The sequence below is a fragment of the Halichoeres trimaculatus genome, unplaced genomic scaffold, assembly GCF_033239565.1.
Source record: "Halichoeres trimaculatus isolate MK-OKI-2021-1 unplaced genomic scaffold, fHalTri1.1 fHalTri1_scaffold_22, whole genome shotgun sequence".
NCBI lineage: Eukaryota > Metazoa > Chordata > Actinopteri > Labriformes > Labridae > Halichoeres > Halichoeres trimaculatus.
Window position 1 is genome coordinate 16,936,413 of NW_027437200.1, and position 17,666 is coordinate 16,954,078.

General features: G+C 40.8%; 1 protein-coding gene across 2 annotated transcripts; it reads left to right on the forward strand.

Annotated features, from left to right (window-relative positions):
* The first annotated feature begins 840 nt into the window (after nucleotides 1-840).
* On the forward strand, nucleotides 841-15,541 carry LOC141784574 (CTD nuclear envelope phosphatase 1A). Of its 2 annotated transcripts, XM_074662426.1 has the most exons (9): nucleotides 841-1,268; nucleotides 1,355-1,562; nucleotides 5,873-5,939; nucleotides 9,724-9,842; nucleotides 9,956-10,027; nucleotides 10,141-10,257; nucleotides 10,349-10,460; nucleotides 13,029-13,113; nucleotides 14,285-15,541. In XM_074662426.1, the coding sequence occupies exons 2-9, from the start codon at nucleotides 1,458-1,460 to the stop codon at nucleotides 14,343-14,345; spliced, it is 738 nt and encodes a 245-aa protein (XP_074518527.1). In that variant the 5' UTR covers nucleotides 841-1,268; nucleotides 1,355-1,457; the 3' UTR covers nucleotides 14,346-15,541. The 2 variants fall into 2 exon arrangements, with proteins under 2 accessions (XP_074518527.1, XP_074518526.1); XM_074662425.1 differs by having other exon boundaries at nucleotides 841-1,562.
* The last annotated feature ends 2,125 nt before the right edge of the window (nucleotides 15,542-17,666 follow it).

Sequence of the window (17,666 nt, forward strand, 5' to 3'; positions counted from 1 at the left end):
TGAAGATCTTTACATGCACTATGATTTATCACACAGGTCTGGAACTTTTGGATGAGGACATATTTGTGTCTTCTAATGCGTAAATGTGCAGACGGGAAAAGGCCTATTACTTCTTTTCTTAGGGTGCACCAAATGACTTAAACCCTATAAATCAGCCACATACCTAAAGGTGTTAATAAATAATATGATTTTTTAAAAAACGTGTGTGTCTCTCCAGGTTTTACATAGTTCCTTAAATTTTGGTCCTTTAGCCTTTTTATTGCAAGACAACATTTCTGCCCACCAAACAACTGTGCTGCCAGGGGTTATTCATAAAGATAAACTGACTTTCCTGTACATAACTGCAATTTGGAAGAAGAATCTGGACCAAGTTGAGTAGAAACTGGACTGGACTGTAGCTTGGTGCTCCAGCAGTCATATGAATCCTATAAGAGCATGTAAAGGCTGTTGTCCAATTAGCAATCCATTAAAACCATTGCTTTAAAGGCTCAGAACTACAGTTATGTTACTGTGGTAATAAAAATATAAATTATTATTATATTTTTTATTAGTGATGCCATTTTGTTTTACTTATTGAGGTAGAGAAGTTATTTTTTAGCGTTTACATGTTTCACAACTTAAACTCATAGTGGTATTATTAGGTTTAATAACACAAATAAAGTCCCCGTCGAAGTAAGCAGAATACTCAACATACCAACCATATAAGATGTATCATCCAAACCAGAAAGTATCTCTATAAACATAAAGTTAGGAGGGTAAAACAGGGTCATTTTGACAGACTTTTCAGGCTCCTGCTCGTCCACGTCTGTTTATTTTCCATCCACGTGGACGTGCTGCGCGCGACCCCAGGATTCCTCGCGGAAGTGACGGCAAGGCGGCGATGGCGGCTCGCAGTTTCATTCCGGATTTCCACTGGACTACAAACTGATTTTGACCGGACCGGTTAGACTTTGGGGAACTTTTTTGAACCTGCCTCCCTTCGGACGCTGCACGGAGTGAAGTCGCAGTGAACCGGAGCTTGTCTACGGGCGGCCCCGCAGCTTTCTTGGAGTATTTTTGTCCAAGGTTCAAGGTGGTCACCCTGTCGAGCTAGCGGTAGCTTGGTAGCTAAAAGCTAACGTTAGTTGGTACACCGCTAGCTCATCTGAGCTGCGTGCTAAGGTCCATACAGCAGCTTTCCCTTTGAACACGTCCACGTTTCTCTTTTAAAGTTACAATGCGAATGAACTGTATTTAATGCTGAGTGTGCCACAAGTGTGCAGAGCAAGGTACTCACACGTTTGCTTGGCCTCTGGGTTCATTTGAATTGCTCGTTTGGCGGCTGTGGCTACTAACGGATTTTGACTATCACTAGCAATCAAGTTCCCTCTGAAATCGGCCCAGGAACTTCGCACAGAGGCGTGCTATCACCTGAGAACTGAAGTTGGGCTCTGTAGGGTCCACACAGGCTCGTCAACATGCTGAAGACCCGGCAGTGTTTACTTGGCATCCGCACTTTTCTCGGCGTAACGTCGAGATTATGGGGCTTCATCATGTACATCCTCAGGAAGCACCTACGAACGGTAAGGAGGGTTTGAACGTTTGTAATACTGTGAACAAGCCTTAACACCAACCACAACGTTTCTGTCAGGTTATATCTACACACAGGGACTCCTAGGTACCATGTGTTTCCCACCTGTGCTCCCAGAGAGCATCCAGAAAAATGATGTTGACGAATGATCGCTGCATAACTTCTCATTAAAATCCCAACGTCCGAGTCCAATCAGCACAGAGATGGCTTGTAGCATGAAAATCATGCATCATTATTATGAAATCAACAAATGTGCCACGTGGGATCCATTATAGTGCAAAATCTGAGCTCATGACCACATAACAGATTAACCAGATAACACACTGTATAATGTGAGATAATAAATCATTAATAAAGTATCCCTGCAGGTCTTTCAGGGTGCACTGTTAGATGTTATCCCTCCTGGCTGAATGCTCCAAGGTGATATCCATTGCAAAATACTTAGAAATATTCAAAATAGAAAACCCACACTGAACCCGTTTCTGTTTTGCATTTCATCAAATCAATCAATCACTTATTGAACTATTACAGGTTGCGTTTGCCCACTCGTTTTAAAAGAATCCCAAACCTCCCACATCCCACAAGTCAAACGCTCCACAATAAACGCAGCATTTAACAGAAGCCACCTGCTGGTAATGTATACACGCACGCAGGTGCTGCCGTGACATTAATAGACATACATAAGTGTTGTAATATGAGTGGACTTTGGCTCCAGCCCCGTATCAAGCCAACAAAGCTTGGAGGAGTGCCCTTGCGCGTGTTGTAATCAACTCACTGTTTGAAGCTTTTGTGCAGCAGAAACAAAAACACTTTGCAGGGTTGTTAGCCGGGCCTGAGAGTGAGTCGACCAGTCCATGTTGTGGCTGAAGTGAGAAGGATTAGGTCAGCACAGAGAGAGCACTGTTCTCCCTCTCTGCCTTGTTTCTCTCATTCTTACGAGTCGTTTGGTGTTGTTTGAGCAGAGCAGTCATCTGGAGCGAGCGTTTTACTTCACATCATTCTATAGATGAGAACAGATAGTTAGAAGAAAATTTCACTCCTAACTCCTGATTCGTTACTACAATGCTGACCTCTTACATCACTCTTCCTCCTGAAGAAGAGGCTGGAGCTGTTTCCACAGAGAGACCTGATAAAAAGAAGTAACTAATAAAGTTCTGTTTGAGGAGCAGGTCATAAAACAAGCTACTGATTCAATAGAGCAGGAGATGGTTGGTTGTTGAAATGACAAATTGTCTGGCTAGTTTCTGCTTCCCCGTGATGAAATTCTGCCAGTTTTTAAACAAATTGGGCTCATTAACCAGAAAGTCATCAGCATATAGAGAAAACTTCAGATCCTCATTGATAGCTTCTCAAAAAAGGCTGAAATACCAGGAAGAGGTGCTTAAATCAAATGTATACATCAATAAACCATCGTCCAGGGGAATATTAAACTCTAATTGCTTGTGGTGTATTCAACATTTCCTGAAATTGCACACCTGTCAATTAATTTAGTTGAAACAATCTAGTTTGCAGTTCAAAATGAATACACTCGCCCCAAAGTGTCGCAGAGAGAGACCGCCAGATTAATCGAGGTGATCAACAGCGTTTTTCAACCCTCACAAAGATGACTACATAAAATGAGTAGTAATGTCTGCTTATACAGCAGGCAAATCCTTTTTATGCTGTTTCGCAATTTTAATGCTGCCTTAGATGATAATCTACAGCGTGTCCATAAGGTCTCTTCACAATTTGAAGAATTTATTCCAAAAGTCAATGAACAGACAGATTTGTGGAAATTAGGGATGAACAATTTCAGAAAATAATCCAAGGCCAGGTTCTTCATCTTATGAGGAAATGAGATAAATTGATCACACATTTTTAATTAACTATTCCAACCACATTAGGATATTGACTGATTTTGCTTCAAGCCTTGTTGACATGTAACATTCTTGCCGGAAAAAAACAGCAAATTGACTTTTGCTGGTTTTAAGAAAGAACAAGTAAAAGTTACCATACCCTCTCCAGGTCTTTTTTTAATTTAACTTTTTAATTATTTATTTTAATTGGGATTTGAAAATTTCATTCGACTACATTACAATGTCGGTTTCAATTCGATTAATCAGCCCTAGCGTAAATTGTTACAAAGTGAGACGTAGATACTTAAGTCTTTTTTTAACTAATTTAAAGGATAAGTTCAGTTTATACAGCTTTTACATTGTTTATAGAATGAAGTAGAACAAAATACTCACACAGAAGGCTTTCCTGATCCAAGCAGTGCTTCGGGAGATATTTAGATCCAAAATTGTGCAGCGGACGTCCGTATAATGGGATCCATCGGCGCTCCTAAATCTGCATTAATTGTCCAAAAACTCATGTTTTTCACCAATATTTCATCATGGTCCACTCCGGGTTAATCCTCTGCTGCAGTCTGTGTCACTCCAGACAGCGCTGTGTGGCTGTACTGACCTCTGAACTGACGAAGACTTTGTTTACGTTTGCCCCTCCACGCTTCGTCATGTAGCCTGCCATCTTCCCCTAAAATAATGAGCCGCATTGCGCATACGCGGAGGAGCAATCGTAAACAAAGTCTTCGTCAGTTCAGAGGTCAGTGCAGCCACACAGCGCTGTCTGGAGCGATTTCTTGCCATGTTGGCTGTAGCATGGCCTCATCAATGGTGGTAGTGGCATCAATAATCTTTGGTACACCATATCTTCAACTTTAGTTTTGCTGAGTCTGCGTATCCACTTTTGTTTCAATAGCCCATGACGCACATTTTGCCTTTTCTCGAAAGTAGCTATTATTTTAGGGCATGTTTTTAACTGCACCTGTTTTATGAACAGGTTACCTGAAAAACACAAATACATTGTGATCAAGCACCTCTCATTTATAGCATTTGCAACATATTTTTTTAGTCGTAGAGAGACTTTATGGACACCCTGTATATAAGGCTTGAAATGTGTTCCTTGCTAAAATAAACACATATCGATTAGAATGAACATGGAGTAATGGATGTTAGTGTCATCTATCTATTATTGAGTTTTATCAAACATTAAAACCTCAGAAGCAGCAGCAGCAACGTGATATCAGCAGTCTGCATCAGCCACAGACTGACCTCATTATTTATCAGCGTTATGTTGTCACAAAACTTTCTGTTTAAATCTTATAAAGCGAAACTGTATCTCTAATTTGACTATCACAGATCTTAAATGTTCGAATAATTGTAAATAACAGTTGAAAAAATCAAAAAGTTCATGTGACAATCATTTATTAATAAAGAATCACAGATAATTGTTTTAAAAAAACACCTAAAAGTTCTTGTGAGTATTTTTGTTTAATTAAAAAAAAGAATAGTTCATGTGATATCACTTATGACACCACTGAATACTTGTTTGATGATAGAGACTCTTTAAAGGGGCATTCCCCCTTATATTCCCAGTGCAGTTTTTGGCCTGGTGTTGGAAATGTCACTTGTAGCTTCCAACCAGAGGCAGAGGAGTCCCTCCGACTTGTAGGAAACCGATCCAGACAGATGCTCTTTGAGCTGCAGGGTTCTGCCTGTAGGCCGAGGCTTCCCCCTGTGGCTGCCTGCACCTTAAGGCTTCCCCCGAGCTCACCCTGCCAGGCAGCGAATGGGAGGAGACTCAGAAAAGATGCCCTCCCGTCCCGTCCCAAGCAGCCAAGTCAAAGTCACCCTGCAAGTCTCCCTTTCTGTGTGTCCCCCATGCTCCGCTGACACCCACTGACAGCTGGGGGGGATAAAAATAGCGCTGTGAAGAAAAGTGTAGAGCCCCCGGGCAGGAGCGTCACGGGAGAGGATTGTCTCTGAGCAGAGCAAGGAAGTTGGAGAGGAGTCGTCATGGGGTGGAAGAAACTGAGTATGTTTCAGTTTTTTCTCAGCATGGCGTCCTCCTCGGTCCTCTCAGGGGAGAATAAAACATCTAAAGGTTTAAGTATGTCTCTAGAAGTTTACAGATCTGTGGAGGCAACACGAGCTGTACTTTGATCAGAATCAACCGGAGCACAGAAATGTTTCCACCATGACTTTCTTTTCAGATGAGATTCAGATCGCAGGCAGTGTACTGACATAAAGCCACTTTTCTCCAGACCCTGAAGGATTAGCTAACACTAACACGCTTCATACATAGTGTTCTGAGGCTTTTAGAGCAGAGGAAACGACATCAACAACCTGTGAATAAAGGAAAACTCACTCTCTGTTTCAGCTGTAATGAAAGTAGAAGAACTAAAGAACCAGACGGTTTCATATTTTGTTTTTGTTGCGTCCTGATGTGTTCTCTGACTGTCACCTCTCTCTCTATCTGCAGATAATCCAGTATCAGACGGTGCGATACGACACTTTGCCCCTGTCACCTATCTCCAGAAACAGACTCAGTGAGTACACCATCACTCTCCAGATACGCTGATCCTCAGATCTCTTGTGTAAGACTTCTGATAAATGCAGTTGGAAGCAGCGCAAACACCCCTCTGCCTTAACGTATACTTTTACATACATGTGGTGGGTGTGCTGAGTGCAGAAGAGACACTACAGCAACATTTTTGTAATGTGGAAATTTCAGGAGACAAACCAGTCTGTCGAGGAAGTAGTGATGGTGCAGAAAAGAAACGTTATCAACATTTCACGACACTTTCAGTCTGATTCTTTTCTCACCAGGTTATGTAACGCAGACACTCAAAGCCTCATATTAGTAAAAGTTAATAAAGCTGTGGAGTTTTCCTCACCGGTTAATCCTGTATCTAAGTTCTTGGAAGAAGGTCGAACATCAGTAGCACTGTGCGATTAATCGAATCGTGTGTTAACTCTGCAGCGTGGTTGTGACGGTAACAGTAAACTAATGAAACAACAAAAAGTAGAAAATCATGAAAATGCTCTTGGTCCACATCTACAGCCAGTTTGACTTTATTAGACCTCATACCAGTAGAACTTAGACCCCTGTCCTTAAATATCCTGTTTTATGTGGGGGACTTATAAGAAGACTGTTTCCTGAAACGTGTAAGTTGTCAGCACAGTTTTTTTGTTCACCTGAGGATTATTACCTCTGCCAAGGAGGTCATGTTTTTGTGAGACTTTTTCTGTCTATTTATTTGTCTGTGAACAACATGACTCAAAAGTAACAAACAGATCTTGATGAAATTTTCAGGAAATGTTCAAAATGAGAGAAAGAAGAAGTGACTAAATTTTGGAGGTGATATGGATCACCGTCTGGATCCAGGATTCTTTATCATTGTGAGATAGGGCTGTTTTCACCATATGTGTATATAACTCCACCATAAATGGTCGGATTGCTTTGCTAAACAATAGGAGACAAGGTCACCATAATTTCTGACAGATTTAAAAGTAGGATCCAGATCCTGGCAATATTCTGGATACTAAGATCCAGAATATGAAATATGTACTGGGTCATCATAATTTTCAACACTGTCAGGTAACAAATTATCGTACAAACCGGCAGCTAACACCAAATTGTAGCAGACAGTCTGCTGAAAGGGAATATAGTATTTGATTAAAGAAAAACTCAACTTTGACAAAGCGTTTAAAAAACTCAACCAAGCCAAAAAAAAAAACTGCATTTGAATCTAAAACTGAACACAACAGTACAAGAAGCTTTTGCTGTTTTAACAATTGTGATTCAAATGGAAGGAAACATGTTTCACAGCTTTCAACAATCTCTGTTCTTTTATAATGAAGTTTGTAGCCTCGCATTGCTTTTCATCACAACTGCATACGCAATTTTGTCCAACATTATCAGAAGTTTTCCCATTCTCTTTCCTTTAAGAACAAAAATAAAACAGTGTAAAACCTGAAAAAGTCAGTTATCAATCCCAGAGTTGATCTGTTTTCATCAGAGAAAGTTGTGACAAAGATTAGAAATCTATCTAAGAACAAGAAGAAGTCCACTTTAATGTTAAATGTTCATTCTTTGGACAGAGCTGCAGAGCTAAAAAGCAGACATTCAAACCACAGTGTTTCTCAAGACGTAACCAGAATGCTAAAATTAAAACCGTGCTTGATTTAGCCACCGAGCTACACAAACAGCTCTGTATCCAGGAAGAGCATCTTGGTGAATCTGTGAGTTACAGCAGGAGGATGTCAAATGTCAAAATCAGCTCGACAAATCGAGCAGAAAACTGTAGTTTCCTGCTTCGACGGTGAAGACTCGCGTTTGTGGCGTGGAAGTGGAGAGGAAACGCAAAGCGCTGCATGCAGCACACACACCAGCACAGCCTGGTGTGTGTGAGTGTGTGTGTGAGCTGTGAATGAGCTTCCCTCCAGTCCGTAGAGAGCCCATTGAAAAGCAACGCTCTCGACCTAGAGGAAGGATTGTGTTTCAGTTCCACTTTTCACGCCTCTCACTCACTGCACTGACCTCAGCTGGAGAGCGATGTCTTGTCTTAAGAACGGACCCACTTCTCTCCATTCAGCTCCTCATCAAAGGCGGCTAATGCTGCTGGTGCTGAACACAGAGACACGTCTGTGAACCTGCTTCTCTTAAACCTGCAGAAAGAGATCAGAGGGAAAGGCTTTTAGAAGGTTGGATGAAGTATTGTAAACAGATAAAAAGTAAGAAAAGTAGTGTTTGGTGGATCATTTCTTTGTTGTAACACAGCTTTTTGGCTACTAGACAGCTTCTTCTCATATTAATTCTTATTTAGTGTAGTTTGGTGGATTAGTGTGATCGCTGTCTGAAGAAACAGGAGCACCTGATTATGAGGATCTGGAGGCACCAGAAGCTCAAAACAAGCGTAGATAACAACAACAGTGGAATAGAGAAGATTCTGCTCATTTTCCAGTACATTTGGTCGACAGCTTGGAGTTTCCCTATATCATTTTCATGGTTGTTTTTACATGTTTAACCCAGACGTTCCTAGAAAGCAGCGTCGCTCTTTGATGAACCCATTTATACTGGACACCACATATGTGCACTGATCCTTCTTCTGACCAGAAGTGACGTGCAGGTCATTTCAGACTGTCTGAAGTACTCAGCCGTACCAATTTTATGTACTTTTGTGTGTTTATGTATTGATAAATATTGATTTGTTAAAAAATAAAATCTCAAAATCTTCTAATTTAACATATTTATTCTTCAATATATTAACTTGCTATGCTGTGTTCATGTCAAGCATGGACAATCACCTACTCGTCCACCCCTTCACAGTCACAAGGATGCATTTAGGTACCTAAACATGGTACCTTTTGATTTTACTTGAATCAGTACCCAGTACTACAGAAGTAAATTGGTCGGTACCGATAAAAGTTCCGATTCAGTACCCATCCCTAGACATTTATCCCTATTCCACTTGAATTCATTCAGATGAAACTTGTGCTAGCTATTAGCAGCTACTCTGTGACTTGTTGATGCCAATTTAGTTGTGGAAAAACAAACTCAGTTTTAATCTTAGATTCAGGAGAAACAGTAGAAAAACATATAACTGGGGTGAGACTAATATGCACTCTTCTTTATTGGTTTGTGTGTCACACTTCATTAATATAGATTATTTCATTAACTGATTTATAAATAAATTGTTTTAATTTTCAAAACAAAAACAAAAAAAATAAACATAGGAGTTAAAAAATATATAAAATATGCTTATACAACTAAATTCAAAGGAATTAAAAATAAAAAATGTAGTTAAAATACAATAAAAAAAATCACGGAGAATTAAACAGTTTATTTTAATTTATGTTTTCTTTCTTTCTGATTAATTAATCAATTTTCATCAATATTTGATCTAACATTTTGAGTCTGTATTGGACCCATTTCAGGACTGGATTGGTTCATCCTTCACTTGATATACGACTTATTTCCCTCATGTGGTGTCTACAGGCCCACTTTAAGCTTTGAAAGTTGCTCTGGACTGGAAGTGACCTGCCATTTATTTCCTATCTTAAAGAATTGCAATTATTGCTTAATCACTGTGTTAGAGGTTTGTTACTGCCACAGCTCTTATTTTCAGTGAAGTGTGGTTTGCAAATAAGGTTGAGGTCAGAGGGAGAAGTGCGATCCCTGACTTGTCGCAGTAACGTGTTCCTATAGGGCCTGTGAACGTTGAGTAACTTCCTGTATAACCTCATTTCTCCTCACAGCCTGGTTTATCAAACGTGTGAATGTACCCGCATTAAAATCATACAAACATATTTTTATCATTATCGCCACAGATGCAGTGAAGAGGAAGATCCTGGTTCTGGACCTGGACGAGACGCTGATCCACTCTCACCATGATGGGGTCCTCAGACCCACAGTGAGACCTGGCACGCCGCCAGACTTTATCCTCAAAGTACGAGCTCTCTCTCACACACATGCTTACATGTTTTAACACACATGTACATGTTTGAACACAGGCTTGAAGCAGCGTCTGTGAGTGAAGGTGTGTTTCTTTTGTCTCCGCAGGTCGTCATCGATAAACATCCAGTCAGATTCTTTGTACATAAAAGGCCACACGTCGACTTCTTTTTGGAAGTGGTGAGTCTTTCTCAAACCCAACCACCTCTGCTTTTTTCTGACTCATAAAGTCGTTTTTGTTTCAGAAAATGATCGGCTGTCACTATTTCACGCCCTGTTCTCTGTGTGCACAGGTAAGCCAGTGGTATGAGCTGGTGGTTTTTACAGCCAGTATGGAGATCTACGGCTCCGCGGTGGCAGACAAGCTGGACAACAACAGGAACATCCTGAAACGCAGATACTACAGACAGGTACTCACATAAACCCTGTTTAAACAGCGTGTGTGAAAGCGCCTCCTCCTCTCGCTGTCAGTGACCTCAGTGTTTGTGTTTCTCTTCCCAGCACTGTACATTGGATCTAGGTAGTTATATTAAAGACTTGTCTGTAGTACATGATGACCTGTCCAGTATCGTCATCCTGGACAACTCGCCTGGTGCTTATCGAAGCCATCCAGGTGAGCCCTAACGACTGTTTTATCTTTCCACTCTCTGCACTCATCATCTGTGAACATGCTGTGAAATGGAGCTCTTTAAGAAGTGTAACAGCACATAAATGATTCATGAAAACATGGAAAGCTTCTGTGGCTAAGGTTTGATATGTTTTCAAAACAAGAAGGAGGAAATGTCAGAAAACAAAATTGATGGATGCAACTGTTGATCTTTTGGGGAGAGCTCTTGTAGACCGGTGTTCCTGCCTAAAGAGTGGCCTTATCAACTGGCAACTTTCAGTGGTTTTTGTGGTTGAACAGCTGCTGTTAAAACACAAAAAATTCCCCCAAATGCACCTGGGTTTGGTGTTAAGAAACCAGACTGAGAGCATTTGCAAGAGACACATTGGGCTGAAGTTTACAGGGTCACACTTAACACCAGAACACCGCTGTAGAGCATCAAATGACAGCTTTGCTGATATTTGATGTTGAGCCAGATTGACACATTTTTTTGCATGTAGCTGGAATTTCCCCCCTTTGCTTGAAATCACACAACCACACACACTGCACATTGTGCTGTTAGCATCATTTTGCGTCAGATTAAGCCACACTAGAGCGCTCCCTTCCTGGACTCTGTGCTGATGTCTTCTCAGGATGCATAAAGTCATTGTGTTGTAAGGACTGTAGGATAATGGCATTGATAAGGGAATAGTTAAAGAGGGGGTATTAAAGTGATACTCCGGGATGGAACAAGTTGGGTCCTATCACAAGTTTAGGGCAGAAATTACCCCTACAGCAGTGTTTTTGTGCAGCAGAAGCCCAGAGCGCTCACACCAAACACCCCCTCCCTGCTCCTCTGCAGGTTTCCTCTGCACTCAGACGGGGCCATTTTTTACTTGACCAAAAACACAAATAAACGGACTCCCACCGAAAAAATCTGATATCGGTCTGCATTCACGCTTTATTTAGAGAATTTTCAGCGCGTAACTTTCACACAAAAATACCGCTAAATAAGGCTCTAGTTCTCATCGTGTCGTAAAACAGCGCTACCTCCGCTGCAGAGCCACAGCTGGCTAGGAGGCACTTGCCGCTTAGTGTATCAGTCCGCGCGCGTGGCATGCCAGATATAAACAAACGCAGGTAGTCTGCCAGGACAAAGAGACACCATGAGAACTAGAGCTTTATATTAGCGGTGTTTTTGTGTGAAAGTAACGCGCTGAAAATTCTCTAAATAAAGCGTGAATGCAGACCGATATCAGATTTTTTCGGTGGGAGTCCGTTTATTTGTGATTTTGGTCAAGTAAAAAATGGCCCCGTCTGAGTGCAGAGGAAACCAGCAGAGGAGCAGGGAGGGGGTGTTTGGTACGAGCACGAGGTCTTTACGAGATTTGTTGAAATGATGATGTCATCACATGAGCATCTCCTTATTGGTTTGTGACAGGAAATACTATGTTGGAGGGAAGGGGCCTCAAACACTGTGGACTAGCAAATCAGAGGGAAGAGGGTTTGTGGAGCTGGGAGCCTTAAAGAGACAGCAGCTAAACTGAAGTTTTTCAGACAGAGGCTGATATGAGAGTTTTCTAAACAGCAGTGTAAGGAAAAAAAGTTTTCTGATCTTCAAATCATGTGAAGCTACTACAGGGGAACCAGAGGGACAATTTTAAGCTCAAAGAGAAAGCCCTCTTTAAACATTAAAGCAGCTAACTCTATCTGTGGTAGTTAATGCATTAACCAAGCTCCTCTAATTCAGTATTTATTTGAGAAGTTAATTTTTGTTCATCCTTCTGATGTTTTTTCCAGCTTCTTAAATACAAAGATTTTTAGCTTTTCTTATACTTTTACCTTTTCCTTTACTCCTCTATAAGAGGAGGTGAAGAGAGCAGAGACAGTTACTCTAAAGAGATGTCAGAAAGACCTACAGATCTCTGGATGCTGAACTCGTCTTCCTCGCTATTTTTGCCTGATCATATCGGGTGATGTCATATTAAATGACACGCTCGGATTGTTTCATAGACGTACCCCGCTTCTGTCGCTTTGAGCACATTTAACGCTGTCTGCTGGCTGCTGAGCTTGACTGAGCCGACTTGCCTGCCAGAAGAAATAGATGACAGCTGGTGGGTTCCCAAAACTTTCCAAGAGTACTCGCCATCGAGGATTTCTGTGTGTGTTTGCGAACATATCGAGGTGATTTCAGGCCAAGGGTTGTATTTACCTGAGATTAATGACGCGTGACAACCTGCACTGACAGATACTTTATGATTACACTGCAGCTAAACATCCACACCTTTGGTTTTATGAACTTATTTAATAACTTTTACTTCCACACTGTGAGGGTGAAAGGTAAAGGGTCACAGTATGAACATATACTAACTTCACAAACATTCAAACACAGCCTCATCAGAAAACCATAAACCTTGTGATGAGGCTCAGTAATGAGCGTCTGACCCTCTTTACAAAGCTGGTATTGTAAACCGGTAACAGCACATTAACATGAAGCTCCTCCAACACTCACTGGACTCTTCAGCTCAGCAGTGTAAAGTCACAAGCACGTCTGTTTCTCTGCCTCCTCTGACTGCCTGTTTTTCTGCCCTCCAGACAATGCAATACCCATCAAGTCCTGGTTCAGCGACCCTAGTGACACAGCACTTCTTAACTTGCTGCCTATGCTGGATGCACTAAGGTAAAAGGCGTAGAACAGACGACATGAGAGTAAATACACAACACAAACTCTTTCACTCTTGTGTACACTACCTGTATTTAAACAGGCTGGAGTTATCTCAGAGACAGAGGCTTATTGTACATCATATAAGTTAATATTATTTACTAATTAAGGCTTATCAGATGGCTGTTATATACTTAAACCCTTTATGACTTAGCATACCAAGTCTGCATGAGCATATCTTTACAGTGTTACATGCTGCTGTGTCGTTTTTTACGTAAAACTTTTGCTATATCAACACAACACTTATATCCCAGACTAATGAAACTAGAAAAGCACTCAGAGAGCTCAGACCTCCACCAAGCATCTCGTGATTTTCTCCAACACTTTAGTCTTACTTTAATGTTATACTCTCTTTTAGCAGACTGTCTGCTACAATTTGGTGTTAGTTGAAGGTTTGTACCATGATTTGTTTCCTGACAGTGTTGAAAATGATGATGACCCAGTACATATTTCATAATCCGGATCTTAGTATCCAGAATATTGCCAGGATCTGGATCGTACTTTCACATCAGTCAGAAATTATAGTGAAAACGGCCCTATCTCACAATGATACAGAAACATTTAAAAAAGTCCTGGATCCAGACAGTGATCCAGATCACCTCCAAAATGTTGTCACTTCTTCCTTATCCCATTTCGAACATTTCCTGAAAATTTAATTGAGATCTGTTTGTTATTTTTTGAGTTATGTTGTTCACAGACAAACAGACAAACTCTCCCAAAAACATAATAAATAAATTGCTTTAAAGGACAAAAAACTAATTACAAAATGAAAATTTGACACATATTTTGACTAAATGCAGAAATGTCATGGCAATTTCTAGTTTGCTTTTTTTACACCAGACCATGTGAAAAGTTTAATGAAGATGATGATGATGTCTACAGACTGTATCTGGAGCCATATTTCCTCCCCAAAATGCACAGGAATACGACATCTCAACCTTTTTCCAGCTCAGCTTATAAATTAAGGCTAAAATGAAGGATTTAAATTTGGGGGACAAAAGATTTTGGATACTTCAAAATTGTAAAGTTAAGTTTGTCTAACTTCTGATTTTAGCTTAAAGGACTACACGTGAAAATATTACACATTAAAAATAGTTTCTTCTCCCTTTTTTCACTTTCCATCCCCCAGGTTTACCGCTGACGTCCGCTCCGTCCTAAGTCGAAACCTCCACCAGCACCGGCTCTGGTGATTGGCTGAATCTGGAGAGGGTGGGGCTTGTTGACCAGCCCCTTCCTTTCCGCCGCTGGCCTCCTTCCTGCCCTCCATCCCCCACACAGACGACCCGCCAGCCCTCTGCTAGCCTCTCAGACTCGCCCTGAGGAGACGAGGGCTGGGGCGACCGCCTAACGCGGGACGAACAGTACAGTACGGGATCACCAGAGCCCCATAAACCACTGAGGAGGGCAGGGGAGCCAGCTTTGTTTTTGTTTTTTTTTCTTCTTAAATCTTTATTTGTATTTTTTTCCCAAAACATAAAGGAGCCTTTCTGCCTTATCGCTCCTGATACTGACTGTGTGAGAATGAAGGTGAGCTTGTGTACGTGAGTTGGAAGTGTGCTTGCTGACTTCGTTAGTCCTTTTTAAACTTTTTTGACAATTGGGAGGGAGGGCACGAGGAGGATCAGCAAAGCAACAAAGACAATTATTACATTATTTCTTCTTCTCCTTCATTACCGGACTTTGCACTTCAGCAGACAACTCATCAATATCCTGTCTTAACCGCTCGGAGAGTCAGAGTCGAGGAAAAGAAAACGCCCCCTCCCTCCTTTTAGATTATCCTCACAGCTCGACAGTGATTCATTGATTCCTGAGGTACGTTTTTTCCCCCTGAATAAGACTGGATCAACTCAATAATTGATGGACTGCTTGCAACATGCCATCCACAGGCAAATTTCTGGACAAGGAGCCGCACAGCCTGATGTGTTTTCTTCTCAGTCACTCTTTCCCCACAGCTCCTCAAGGGACTCCAAGTGAAAGACGGCGGAAAAGTGAGAAAAAAAAGCTCGTGGACTGCTGTTCCGCCTCCATATCTGATTGTTTCTCTCTTCTAATATATGATAGTACCACCTCTACATACCACAACATTTCGCTCTCTCTCTCTTTCTCCCCTTCGCCATTTGATGCCATCCTGATTTCATCGAATAGGAATTGCACTTAATTTCCCCCCCTTCTGTTTTGTTGCAGTCTGTTTTGTATTTGATTCAAATTTGCAGCCTTTCCTCCCCCACTCTTTTGGTTTTTTACCCACTCTGCTTCCTGTAAGGGTTCATCTATTAGACCCTCCGTCTTTAAATGCCTTCTGAACAATGTCAGTCTTATCAAGGCTCACAGCGGCTTCTCATTGGCTCTGTCTCCAGGTCTGTGTTACTAATAAAACACTTGTCAGTATCGACCAGTTACTAGCTTGTTTCTGAATGCTTGTAGCACTACAGGTTTGGAGGAACACTTTCCTTCTATTATGATAATCTGCTGCCACCCTGTGGTTTGTTCATGAACTGCAGAAGTCCACTCAGTTTCTATTATTACTGAAAAGATGTACACAGCCTTTGACTTTACACACACTATTCAATTCAAAACAACGAGTTTTCATGGCTGAATTAATTTTCTTGGGTGGTCTTTAAGAAAAAGGAAATGGACAAATTTTGCGATTGTTCACATGCTGCATTTCATCATTTACACCAGTGATATTAACATTTGAACACTAATCACACTAATTAAGACAAAACGTCACAAATTCTGATTCCCGAATTAGCTAGTTCATGTTAAGCTAGTGCAGACGTCGTGCTATCATCGGTTTACGGCCTCTTTGTTACGTCCAAACGGCCCAAACATCAAAAGGATTTAGAAATATTTTATGTACTATATTAAGGAGTTCCCAAACTACTCAGCAGTTGAAACTTTCATACAAACGAACAAAAATCAATAATACTAAAATGCTAAAGTTAGCTGACGGTATCGAGTTTTAACTGCTTATGTATGTACACACATTGCAGCGTTCCCTAAATTGATCTGCGTCACTGACACAGCCGTTATCGACGGTTAGTCATCTTTGATAGCTGGGGGGTGACAAAGAAAAATATAAAACCATTAAAAAAATTCCTGTTAGCACGATTTCAATAAAATTTAATTCTCTTTTCGTTTATATTTTTGAGATAACAGACAATACAGCATTTTCGAAACTTAAGAACCGCCATTTATCTTCTCACAGCTTCAAATATCATAAATTAACAAGTTGCACTTGTCGGTTCAGACGGGGTTTATCTTGAAAGTTTTAATCTTCGATTCCGGCTGAAACCTGCGAAACATCAATCGATAAAGAAAGCTAAAATAAGCTAGCTAAGCTAGGCTAACATGTCATATCAGCATAGGCCTAGTGATCGATTTATTTCTGTGTAACAGAAAATGTGATAGCCTATCAGTCGTCATTTTCAGTCATGGTAGTTTCTGGTTGCTGCTCAACTTTTGGTGTCGATTTGAAGCAGAAAATGATTTAAGGCTAACTTATTTATTTATTTATTTAAGAACATTTTTATATCAATGCACCTGATCCTGTTTAAAGGACCTTTGCATTGACCTGTTTTACGTTTGCTACATGCACCTGATCAACCTTGTAACACAGAGTAGATACCAGGTAGATGAGATACTTAAGGGCAGCTGTGTATCTTTACCTCTTCCGCACAGTTTTCCATCTGTTTGGTTTTAAATTTATTATTATTGTTTGGTTTGCATCTTTTTAACTGTTAACAATGTGATCGGCAGCCCTTTCAGACAAAACACACAGGTAAATTCCTAAACTCTTCAGGTGCATTCTGTCACCTGTTGAAGCTTTCTCTTTCTTGAGCACTTAGACCAGGGGTCCCCAAACTTTTTCCTGTCAGGGCCAAACAACTTTTCCCTTCTCTGATGGGGGGCCAGGGTCAGTTTGTAAAAAAAGTGTGATGATCGCAGAGGTGTCCAAACCTTAATATTTATTGTTTCCCAGAAAGCCACACATAACCAAATATTAATAACCCTTTCTGGGATCTTGACAGGGAAAAAAATCTGAAAATGAATAATAACGCTATTAATGAAATATATAACACTATTTATGAAATACATAATAACTAAATAACCATTTTCAGGTTTTTCACAGAAAAAAAGGCCATGAATATTAACTGTCTTGTAGATACCACTGTTTGCAGCTCTCTCATTAACTTCACTGTGAAACCCAGAAAGCAAGCAGGCTAAGAAACCAAACTTTGTGATTTTTTTTTATTTTTCTAAGGGAGGGATTTCATATAGGGCACAAACTGCAGAAGGGTGGAATAGAAAGTTAAGTTCTATGCATGTGTAAGTCTTGATCACGTGGCCAGACTGAAAAAAAAATCATAATGCGCCCCTAGTATTTTTCAGGGGGCCAGGCAAAATGTGGAGGCAGGCCGTATCCGGCCCCCGGGCCATAGTTTGGAGACCACTGACTTAGACCTTTCCAATCCGCAGTGGTCACCGTTCAAACTTCACATCCTCTTTTA